Raw genomic sequence first — 12,659 nt, forward strand, 5'->3', positions numbered from 1 at the left:
CCTAACACGCAGCAGCAGCACTCTCATAAACACTTGCTCCGAAAACGAATGTCTTGTCGCCGTGTACCGATGGTTCAAAGTCGACGGATGACGGCGCAGTAGTGATAGCCAGGGGCTCGGCGCCAGTTGTTTTGTGTTGCAAGTGGCAGGGAGGCTGAGCCATCGCGTTAATGCGTGCACTGAAAGGAAGCCCAACTGTGCTGAAGGATAACGCAATCTCAACGCGCGGCCACGGACGGCCGCGTGTTGCAGGGCGGCTGCCCGAGAGCACGGCATTCAGCCATTCAACGATTCTTCGGCGGAAGGGCGGTGCGGTGTGGTAACAAATCGTGCCTCGCAGCAACAAGGTGCTGGGTTCGATTCTTGACTGGGGCCGCCTTTGTCTGGAGTGTGTATAGTCGTCGTCAGCTTCTTCGTCTTTTTCTTCTTCGTATGGCTGATGTAGACGCAGAGCAACAATTTCACATTCAGCCCGTCAAGCCAGGAGTAGCGGAGTGCATCGCTGCGATGTCTCCCTCGTATTTGTGGATCGGTCATTGTCCCCGTTATATGTTTTACGGTCTGTTCTTGATGATCACAGCTCTCCACCCCTGTTCTGCATGGACTTCCTCCTCGTTCTCCGGTTTCTCTGTAACTGGTATTGGCCAAACATCCCAATACTCAAAAATGTACCTGCTCAGTTGGGATCACACACTGCAGCAACATTGCCCTCCTAGATAAAACATTTGGAAGGACAGGCCTTCCCGAGTAAAACAGGCGTTAGTAAATAAGGACAATCTCTGCACTTCGAGGGATGGCTTGGAGCGAGCGCTGCCTGCCACCCACACCGATGTGGCCCTGTGCTTGAAGCCCAGCAGCGAGCCACGAGTGAGCACTTGCAGACCTACGCGAGATCGCATCACCATCGGCCACGTGCAACGCTCATCCGATAAACCGACTAAAAGGTCCAAAACATTAGAATTGAGACAAAAATGGAGCAGTCCCTGGGACTCAACATCTTGAGTGCACACACACCGTTTAACACATTTCATGTCTATGCCAAAGGAAAGGCTGAGTCATTTATAAGCCTAGTGTTACGAGCATAACATCACACGTGCAGGAACAAGACTATGACCAAATCCCCTGGAATGTGCCTGGTCTCATCAGCTAAGCAGGACTGAGCCTGGAGAGCGCTTGGGATGGGTAACCACCACCATTGCACACAGTGGAGCAGTGCACTCGGTGTTGTGGGCAGCAGAGGGAGCAGTGCAGTAAAACCCACTTTGTTCTGCACTCTCACCCTCCACCTTCACCAACACGCGCTCACCAGCGTGGTGAAGTATGGTCAAATATACCTCACGGGCCGCCAGGTGGGCCGTGTCGGGAGGCCCTCACCCAGCAGTGAAGTGAGAAGCGGGCAGTAAATGTGAGCCAGCTCGAGTTTTCCAGCTTTTATAACATCCCGTGTGGCCAATGTCGCAGTGTGTGGATGCGCCACGTATTGGCTGCCATCTCTGTCGCGTACATTTGAACATTACGTTGCTAACCGAGCGTGGATTGGAAAGGGGAAGTCACGTTTTTCTTCAAGGTGTGAAGGAAGTGGAATGGGAAGTATTTCAAACATGCGACTGCAACGCCTTCAACAGCTGAACAATGCTGTATGCAAAGCAGGCACAGCAGTGCATGCTAGCCAGCCTCAAGAAAAACCCCAGCGATACGCGGGGTGGCTACCTGCAATGTCCGAGTTTGTAACCACGGCCTAGCGGCAGCGCCGCTTACTTTATAAGTTTGCGGATCGAATCAAGCGGCTGCCGTGGATATTACTGCGGGGTGTATTCCGTGGCATCCTTCCTTTTCAGCTTTGTCTTTTCTTGGGAAAGGGTTGAAATTATTTGAACACTACTTGCAACGACTGCAAAGGCCCATCTTCGCACGACCGAGCCTGCCGCCGTTGTCGCGCCTGTGATTGACTGTGGTTCTGTCACGGCAGCCGACTTTCTGATTGACAGGGCCCAGCGCGTCGCTCCTGTCCACACACGCGCTGGTCCCAGAGTTGCTGAAACCAGCTCACATCGTAGTCCCGTGGCGCGCCTGCCCCAGAATCTGCTGCTGCGCCAGTTTGCCCTCTCTCTTTGCCAGAGCTTCCCACTCATCGACGTTGATGTTAAAAAAAAAAGTATTTTCGATCGTCCTCCTTGCAGACGTCCTTGAATCGGAATATTTGGCGGCCTACAAGTCTCTTGGCATTTGGTATCTCACCGTACAGCACGTCCTTTGGCATGCGCCCATCTTGTGAACATGTCCAAGCCATTGCCGCCGTTGTTTACGAGGTCAGGGATACTGGGTAAGATGGCCCGGGTAAGTACATCTGCATTGGTAATTTTGTCTTGCCAGGCAATACAAAGGATGCAACGTAAACAGCGGAGGTGGAAGCGATTCAGTTTCTTCCCCTGGTGCCTGTAAGTGGTCCATATCTCACTACTGTACAGTAGGGTACCGAGGACTTTTGAGATCAGCATTTCCATCCGAACTGTAGACTCGCCGTTTGTTCCAGACACGTCCCAAGTCTGCCAAGTGTGGCGGGCTGCCTTCCCGATGCCGATGATTAATTATTCTTCGAGCGACAGGTTACCATCGGTCACGGTGGATCCAAAGCAGCAGAATTTGTTGACCACATGAAGAAGTATCATCAAGGGTTTATTACCGGCTGTTGGTGAACCCCTTGACCCACGACTGCAGTTGTCTTGATGCCGATCGCGACCGAAGGAGAAAAACGGTGCATGGACGTTCTCCAGCAGGCGTCGCAACATCGTCTGCGACCAGGAGTTCCCTCGGTGAGAGACGCTTCACCGCACGGTACGACTCGCCGTTGGACCTCCTCGTGTGCAGGTAGACCCCCCCCCCCCGCCTCCGTGTCCGCACCGCCAAAGCCGTAGCTCAAAATAACTGAGAAGACGCCAAATCGTGTTGGTGCCGGAATGCAGTCCCCTGCTTTAATTCATTCTTCTTGTTCACATTTACGCAACTGTTGATGCCTTCCTTTGCACGGGTGGCAGTGGTGAACATATTTTACTGACCCCCCCCCCCCCACCCAAAAGGATTACGGACTTGGTTGACTTTAGCTTCACAACAGATCCGAGGTAAAACTGTCGAGCATTCTCCAACGGACAAGTTGCCATTGCTGTAGACGGCAGCCCAGCGCAAGGCATCGTCGCCGCCACCCAATAAGAGGATCCCCCCCCCCCCCCACATTGCCCGTGATGGCGAAAACAACATTAAAAATGCACCACACTGAGTCACCGCCCGGGAAGGGAGCTGGCTCGTCATGCTCGCACACGCCCGCGCTGCGTGCGCTCTCTCTGTATCGCCTATCACCTTACATTACTACTGCCTCATCTGTAACGCTTGGCCAAAAGGTTTCCAGTTCACTTCGGAAACCGCTGAGAAAATGACAAGAGAACGTTAAATACTACCACTTGCAAAATTACAAAGAAATACGTTGAATACCACCGAGTCGGGTTTTTTTGTCCTTGGCTCGCGGTTGCCGCCGTACGCCTCTCCGTTCTGTTCTCGCGCGTGTTGCTCGCCTCGATGACCGACGACGAATCGCTGGGAGCTACTTGGCGCTTCCGGGACCATCACGCTCAACAAAATGCAGCACAACCCAAAAGCACATCTGAGAACCCGTTTATACTCTTACTATTGACCGATTTTTATTTTAGCAGGTAAGGCCCACTAAGCTATGTAGCTCTCTTTTAGAAGCGATCTGGCTACAAATGATAGCTCAGCGAAGTGGCTTATCACGTGGAAATGTACAGCAGCCAAATACTCTAAAGGCATGTTTAATATCGTAGGTATGACAACAAATATAAACTCAAGAAGGCATACAAATGATAGACTACATGGAATGCCAAAGTGATGCAGGAAAATGTGTTACTTAAAAAATATGATTTGCGATTGAAGAATTCTATAATGGGCAGACGAAACAAAATACCAAACCCAAATGGGTGTCATCATCAGCTGTGGTCAATCCACTGCTGGATGATGGCCTCCCCTCCCAAGCCACTGCCACTTCCTGCGGCCCACACTGCAGGCACGTGCACACGAGCTGACCGCACTGCTTCAGATCCCAAGACGCGTTCCATTCCTTGACTGCAACTTTAAAAGCGGCATGCGGCAATTTAAAAACCGCCCGATTTTCAACTCGTCATCAGAGTCCGTCCTACAAAAGGGATAATATAACGAGGACCCGTGCCTGCTGCAAGAGGAGAGATATAAAAAGGATAGATCTGCTCTTTGAATGTCGTTACATTTTACCTGCCAAGTTAAAAACCCGACAGATTAAACAGAAATCAGCAAAACAGCAGAGCGAGTTCAAAGGGAAACAAAATAAAATATTGACGGGCCGTGCCCACGTGACAGACACCCGACACCGGTATTGTTACGACTGGGCAATCTCGTTGTCTCTGTGCAGCATTGTTAATGTTCTCCAAATGAACGACATTTTGAACATAGGCATGCCAAACAATGTTCTCAATTTTATTTAAAAACCCCAAATAATTGTTACAGAGGCTGCCATCCTTCTGTTAAAATCCAAAATGATCCTCCTACGTCAAACATAGCCTTTAAAAGACTGTTGGGGCAAGAGCTGCTAGCAAGCGCCTATGAAATGTGGGCATGGCACACGAGGTCGGTGGGTGGCAAACAACACGCCAGGCCTCCTTTGTATCTCCAGTGCACAACTAAGGCAGAGTCAAAGTTAGAATCGGTTCAAATATTTGCCACTGTTATTGGTCTTGAGTGGGAATTCAAATCTAAACGCAGTGCGCTAACTACTGCACTACCACTCCCTTATGTCAAAGCATGCCTACATGCACAAAAAAATGTTTTTTTTCCCAACTTAAACTTAGATGACCAGGACGAACTGATGTTAACATTTGATCACATTTCCATCGCAGAATGATCAAAGCAATGAGAGCCTTTGGGTCACTCATCATTCTGGCTAAACATCGCACAACTTGGCAAGAGATACAACGTGACAAGTCTATAACCTTGCCCAAAATACAGATATAGCAATGCATTTCTATAAAACATGCGATGCATTCCATAAGCATTGGACCTTCGCTTTGCAGTTCTCTATCAATCCAATGCTGGATGAACACATACCCACAACGCGTCGGTTATGGGGGTTTATGTGACCATCCTTCACCACGCTGGTCAGTGTGGGTTGGTGAAGGAAATGGCCCAGGACCGGTTCAGATGTCACTTGCCGCTTATGTTAGCCACCGCCGTGCCTCCAACTCGGGTCGCAGCATTTCGATTGTAGCGCGTGGAGCCGCTGTGCCATCGCTAAGACCCGAGCACGGTAAACGTGGTCAGCCCTTTCTGGGAATCCGGCAAGAGGTTCTGTAACTGCATTACGAATCTGCATTAACACCGGTGTCAAGGCAAACCAAACATCAACAGATGTAAGCATCATAATCCTAAGGCATTACAAATAAAATAGGGATCCACATCCTGTAAGCACCTTAGCTAGTGTTTCACAGGCCTGGGAAATGGCCATGAACTGTGGCTCGCCCCACCGACTGTACTCGTGCGCTTGAGCGCCGACAACGCGATTGCTCGGGCAGTGTTGTTCGGCAAGTGAAATTTGGACACCGGCTCACCGTTCATATCTACGTATGTTGAACTTCTTTCGCACCATACGTAGCCAACCGTGCTAATCGGAGGCTACGACGCCACCAAGGGGGATTCATCTTTCTTGAGGCTTTCTACAGCCAATGTTGCAGCAATGGTCTGTGCTTCATTATATTAATAGGACGCACAAATTCAGTAGCGCCGCATGAATATCATCTGATAGCCTTCATCATCATTCATCATCAGCTGTGGTCAATCCACTGCCGGATTAAGGCCTAAATTTCATTGCCACCTCTCACGATCCTGGGACGTGAATAATCCGCCCAGAAGCTGCACAGAATAACAATGTTCGGGCTGAACGCAGCGGCGGCCAAACCAAGGCAACCGGACAGGCATGGCCACGACTCGACTGCGGTGCTCAACCAGATCCTTGCAGTTGGCATGGCACGCACAATCCATCTCGGGCACAACCACGCAACATTGTGTAACATGTGTGGCACATGTGTGGCACATGGCGGCGCACACACCGGCACTTGCAAACATGCCGCGATTTGCATTGCGACGAATACGAGCGAGACGCACAGACCTATACTTGCAGGAACTGCTGCCCCCCACCCCGCCCCTGCCTGTGGCATTACTCAAGGCAATAGAGCTAATTTGGCAGAGAATGGATTTTAGTGAAATGACTGCGAGAAGTGAAATGCTTGCGAGCGAGCAGGGCCATCATCAGGGCCACACCTCGCCCGCCGCCGCAGGATGCCTGGGTTTCATTTCAGCCAGAAGCTGTCTGGGGCTGAGCGCCAGAAAACATTTCCCCGTCCACCCCCTACCCACACCCCTTGCTGTCGGCGTGGCGGCCGCGGGGGTCAAAGCAGTTGGAGGGGGTCCAGGAAAATGATTCCACGAGAATTGAAGCCTTGTGCAGTCCGGATTGTAAAACGGATGCATTGACAAATGAGAGCAGCCACCACCGTGATATTGCATTGTACAACGCCCACGAGCGGTGGACTGGCGCTGCCTGATGCTGCGAAGGCATTTGTGTTTGCTTTTGCTGAATCACCCACGGCCTTCGCTGGATAAACGCATTTCAAGCGTGTTGACACTGACCAATATCTCTCTTTCTCTCGATCTCTCTGCTTCCAAAATCACTTCTTCTGCTTTCAATGTCCATCCTTGTCTGCAAAACTGGAGGGTCGCTCTCCTGCTGCTAAAATACAAATTGCTCGTATTCTGCAATGACCTTAGTTTTCATCCCAACACGCCTATTTAATTTCTATAGTATTGCAAGTGGCCACGTTATACAGCCATTCAATGTGTATGCAATGTACTGCACTCTTGGCATGTGGCGGTGGCTTAGGGGGATGTCTTCATCCAACAGTGGATTTACCGTGGTTCATGATGATCTCATGTAATTTTCTGGGTGCCGATTAACGCATTTGTGCAAACCAGAACATTTTAAAACGCATCCAATTAAAGTCCATTAGCTACAATACATTATCTGCAGTGTGTACTGCGTACCACGTAACGTCAAAATACGCATATTCAATGTCAAATATGCACGTTCCTCACTCCCGAACGAGCAATGAATGGGTCTGTGCTCGTTTCTATTCGCTGCCTTTAGCCAATGTTGGGAGATTCGTCATTGCTCTGGCAGGGTGGGGGGGGGAGTCGGTGCAGAGGACAGACAGCCCCACTGGTGACCTGCCATCAAGAGGTCCAGCCTCAGCAGGTGGTGCTCATTTTACCAACCCCAGAGGGATGATGATGATAGGGCTCAGTCAACCCTGACGCACACGTGACACTCGGCTCTGCCGCTCATTGTGCATTGCCTATCCACTGCTGGACGAAGGCTTCCCCGCGATGTGCATGCCGATCTAATTGAACGCAAAGGTCATAACGGGTCCCCGTGGCGTCAATGCCATCAAACCTCGCTACCGCTGCAGGGGACACCCAAGAGAGAAAACAACGTTTAGCGCCTGTGATGGACAAATCTACACACGGACTCGTACACCCAGACTCACCAACCTGCTGACTAGTCCACCCATCCACAAACCCACTCATCTATTCACCCAATCAATAACTCACTCAATTACTCATCCGCTCACTCACTCACCCACCTATCTGCTCACTCACCTACCCACCTATCTGCTCACCCACCCCACTTGCCATTCACCAATTCAAGCACTCACTCTCCCGCACATGAATTCGCTAGCACACACACCCACCCATCTGTCAACTCACTCGCTCAACCATCTACGAAACCTCTTAATCACATACTCACTCGCCCTCACTCAAATCCATCCACCCTCACAGATCCATCCTCAAGTCACACACACGCATCCTCTCACCCACCCCACCCATCCACTCACCCACCCCACCCATCCACTCACCCACCCATCTGTCAACTCAACCACCAACTCACTCGCTCACCCATCCACTAAACCTCTCCATCACCTCCTCCTCACTCGCCCCCCACATTCACACACTAATCCATTCAGCCTCACACTCACCCATCCACGCTCACCCATCCACAATCAAGTCACACACTCACGCATCCTCTCATCCACTCACCCACCCACCAATCTGCTCAGTCACTCACCCACAAAACCTCTCCATCACCTCGTCCTCACTCACCCCCCCAGTCACACGCTCACACCCAGCCTCATCAACCACTCGCTCTGCTCGCCCCTACTCGCCCTCTCACCCCACCACCCACCTCCTCCGTCTGCTTGCGCAGCGCCTTCTCGCGCTCGTACTGCGTGATCAGCTGCTCGTTGTCCTCCTTGAGCAGCTCCAGCTCGATCTCGTGCTCCTGGTTCTCGGTGAACACCGCGTCCAGGTTCTCCAGCACGTTCACCACCAGCGGCATCAGATCCTTCACCACGTCCTCGTCGTAGCGCCGGATCATGCGCTCGAACTCCGTGTAGATGCTGCTGGCGAGGCCCGACACCCGCTCCGACATGACGGACACGTTGCAGTCGTCCTGGTACAGCACGCCATCGTCCAGCTCCATGGCGACTCGCTCGCCGGGTTGGGCTGGCGGGGCTCGTTGTTGATTTCGCGTCGTTAATTAGCCGGGTGAGTTGTGCTGCTGCTGCTGCTGTGATTGTGTGTGATTGTGGGGCGGCGTTGTTAATGAATAAATGCGAGGGCTCTGCGCTGCTCGCCCGCCCACTCCAGGGCGCCGGGTCGTCTGGCCGGTCCCCCGCCCTTTAATATTTTTTTTATTGAACCACGAACGGCGATTTTTTTTGCTCTCTCTGACAGCTGTGGCGACGACACCCACCCAGCCACCGCCGCCCGAGTCAATGTTACCCGTGTTTTATGCTAAATCGCACTTAGCGTTACAACAACAAAAATAACAAGCCCGCGACGGGTTGTGTTTTGCTCGTCAAATGTCTACCGCTGTGATTTGAGTGCGTGTCGGTGTGGTGGCTGTTTTGTTGTTGTTGTTGTTGTTTATGGGCGGCCCACGCCTCGGGCGGACCCCTCTCATCCACCTCCAGCCTCCTTCCGCCGCGCGACTGCGCCGCGTGACGCCGCAGCCCGCGCCTTATATAGCCTCGCGTCGCCCCGCCCGGCGCGCACTCTGATTGGATCCCGCGCGGTGCACGTGACCGCTCACCGGCCCCCACCCACCACAACAACCACCCTCAACCCCCCCCTCATTGGTCGCGGTCAGAATCGGAATCCGGTGAGCTATAAAGCTCTTTGTTTCTCCCCCCCATCCACACAGATGACCAGTAGGGGCACGGGGTCAGAACTTCATAACAACAAACGATACAAAAACACGATGGAAGTGCAAAGTATAGGAAAGGCTAAACAAATCACTTAAAAAAATATAGACAAATTAAAATTACAATTTTTTTTATTTTGCCAGATAAGGCCCACAGAGACATTAGCTTCTCGCGGTGGCACGAGGCACGTGCTGCCTATGCGTGCTAAGGAATCTTAAGCGTTGGCCCCCTCGGGGCTCTTATCAATAGTAGCAATATTATTACGACGCGCGATTGGAAATTGTAGATCGTATTCGCAGCGCACCCCCCCCCCCTACCCTCTCGCGCGCTCAGGGCGATACGACGTCTGATTGGTTCACGTGAGGTGCGGCGGCCAATTGGGTTACGCCGGGGGTTAGTGCGCTCTGTGAAATGTAAAACCGCATTGACTCAATCAGCTGGTGATACAGCGGCAGCCAATCGGATTCCTCACACGTGCCACGTGCGTCACTCCACTGCTGGATGAGACTTCCACTTGTCACTACTCCACTGCTGGATGAGACCCCAATCCACTGCTGGATGAGACCGCCACTGTCACTACTCCACTGCTGGATGAGACCCCAATCCACTGCTGGATGAGACCGCCACTGTCACTACTCCACTGCTGGATGAGACCCCAATCCACTGCTGGATGAGACCGCCACTGTCACTACTCCACTGCTGGATGAGACCTCCATTGGTTCAATTAGTGAATGAGGCTGCAGTAGACAATCACACAGCTGTCAACCCGTACGGTTTACTCCGTATTCTTGTGCAGGAAAATTGAGTTTGCAGGTCCATACGGCCCACAGACGTTTCAATACGGGCACACAACACAAACATTGTCCGTGTTTACTCCCTTGTGATGGCACGGGGTGACCAATAAGGTCTGAATTGGTCTGTAATAAGGTAGGCACTGATAAGGGGTTGACAGGTATGCGATCATATAGCTCATGTGCACATGCACGTGAGCTCATCTCAGCATATTAAAAATAATACGGCCCCAAAAGGAAAGCAACAAGCGACGTTTCGGGCAATGATCCTTCATAGCAGAGAGATATTCCAGAGAGATTGCATTATATATAAACACAATAAGTTGTTGATTTAGTTTTTTTACACGTGTCATTACGTATTTTCTGTGCGTAATTTGACACCATGGACACGCTTGCGAACGAGATGTCCCACCTCAAAGGATAATCCCGGCGAAACAATTGAATTTATAGTTCCACCGCTGGATGAAACCATCCTTATTGATTCTGATGAGGCTGCAATAGCCAATCAGATGCCTCGCACGCGGCTATGTAACAGCCCTTTTGTCAATCTTACGCTGTAAAGTGCAGTCCCCATCTCTAATCCACTCTATCTCCCTAGCCTCCACATTTACGTGCTATGAAGAAGGGCAATCGCATAGAACGTCGCCTATTAAATGTCCTTGTTAATAGCACAGTGTTATTGACAAATGTGTTGAGTGTTTTGCTCTTTCTGCTTGTGCACCACCTCTGTCAATGTATCAATATTATCTACGATAATCACGCAGAAATGTCTGTCCGTCCCGCGCGTGACGTCACTCGTCATAAGCCCCACCCCCCTCATTAATATTCATACGCGCGTGGAAATTTACACTAACGCACAAATGTCGCGCACTCTACATTCCGCACCCTCCCCTCATTAATAATCATGAGCGGGTGACGTCACTCCACATGCCGCACCCCTTCCCAATAACCATTAGCGGGTGACGTCACTCCACATGGGGCTCACCCCCCGCGTGACGTCACTCCACATGAAGCCCACCCCCCTCATTAATATTCATGAGTGGGTGGCTTTTTACACTAACGCAGAAGGTCGAGCTGAACTAAATACTTTATTATGCACTGTCGCGCCACATGGGGCAACCCCTCCCCCTCATTAATAATCATGAGCTGAACAATTTTTCTATCGAATGCTTCAGATTTACTGCAATATACACCCGTCCTTGGATAGGCAAAAAAGCTAGTTACGAGATAATTTGTTAATCTTATAATCTTTATGTCGACTGGAGTAATACGATGGGCAATGAAGCTCTTTCACAGATGTCCATTGTGGTCGCCATCAGCAGCGTTCTCCCTTTAAGAATGTGCAAATATTATCTGAGCATCTTCGTCAGTCATTGTCAATCCACTGCTGGATGAAGATATCCTCCAAACCACGATTATTACGATAATAATCAATTCAAGAAAAAAAAATTACGTTGCCAAAACACAGTAATTGTTATTTTCTGCGACGTCTTGTTTTTGGATACGATTTTTTTATTGCATCATCCAACATTTCTTATTCAAGCCTGGTTTTCGGATTAATCATTAAAACGAGAACAAATCACTACTGCATATGCAGAACTCGTAAAGAGCCATCCATTTATAGACTTCTCAACAAATAAATCCTTGAATCCTGTATAGTGATCAAAGCTATTAGTCATTGAGCTCCTGAACATATTGCTATTCGCAAGAACAGGACAGGCTATCTTATCTTCTTGGTTCTTTCGGTAAAGTCACGTAGAAGGGAAATAATAAAATAATACAAATAAAACATTAAATAAAATTATCACGACGTTTCGGCCACAACAGAAGCAACCGTCCTCAGGTGAAGACAGCTGTCTGGGCAGCTTGTGGCCGAAACGTCGTGAGAATTTTATTTTGTTTTATTTTTATTTTATTTCCATTCTACGTGACTTTACCGAAAGAACCAAGAAGATGAATCCCTGCAGTCACGAAAGCTTTCAATCGAAATTCAGGAGAGGCTATGTTGTACAAAGTGTATCAAAAAGTGTTAAGATAATTCAGAAACTGTAGAGATTGGTTGGAGACGTGCAGAGGCTAACAAATAAAACGTTTTCTCGAGAATGTATCATTTTGGTGGGGTACCTATACATCTGGCAAACCTTTTAAACTATACTTGAGCGTTTAACAAGTGACCGATGCTGTGATGAATGAAGCGTCATTACAGCAAATTTCCTCGAAGCGTCGTGACAGTCAACGAGTCTCCACGATTCAAATATAAGAGCCCGCAGTGGAAATTCCACATTCATATGACGAGGGCGGTCAAGGATCATGCCAATCACCGCAGCAGCTGAACAATGCGATAATAAACAAGCGTCTATCAAGCTACAGGATCTTAAATGTGGCACTTAGTAGCTACAGGGTCTTTAATGTGGCACTTAGTAGCTACAGGGTCTTTAACGTGGCACTGAGACAAAACGGCCCGTGACGTTTCAAGTGAATGGAGAGAATCTCAGCAGCACTGTACGCGCACATG

General features: G+C 50.0%; 1 protein-coding gene across 1 annotated transcript in view; it reads right to left on the reverse strand.

Annotated features, from left to right (window-relative positions):
* The window catches only part of LOC133340976 (C-Jun-amino-terminal kinase-interacting protein 3-like), a 57,415-nt gene extending 48,282 nt beyond the window's left edge, over nucleotides 1-9,133 (reverse strand). The window contains 1 exon segment of the mRNA XM_061549534.1: nucleotides 8,333-9,133. Coding sequence (XP_061405518.1) covers nucleotides 8,333-8,629 — 297 coding nt within the window. The 5' untranslated portion in view covers nucleotides 8,630-9,133.
* Nucleotides 9,134-12,659: the final 3,526 nt, after the last annotated feature.

This window comes from Lethenteron reissneri, chromosome 10 (genome assembly GCF_015708825.2).
Source record: "Lethenteron reissneri isolate LAM-NWPU_2019-01 chromosome 10, ASM1570882v1, whole genome shotgun sequence".
Classification (NCBI taxonomy): domain Eukaryota; kingdom Metazoa; phylum Chordata; class Hyperoartia; order Petromyzontiformes; family Petromyzontidae; genus Lethenteron; species Lethenteron reissneri.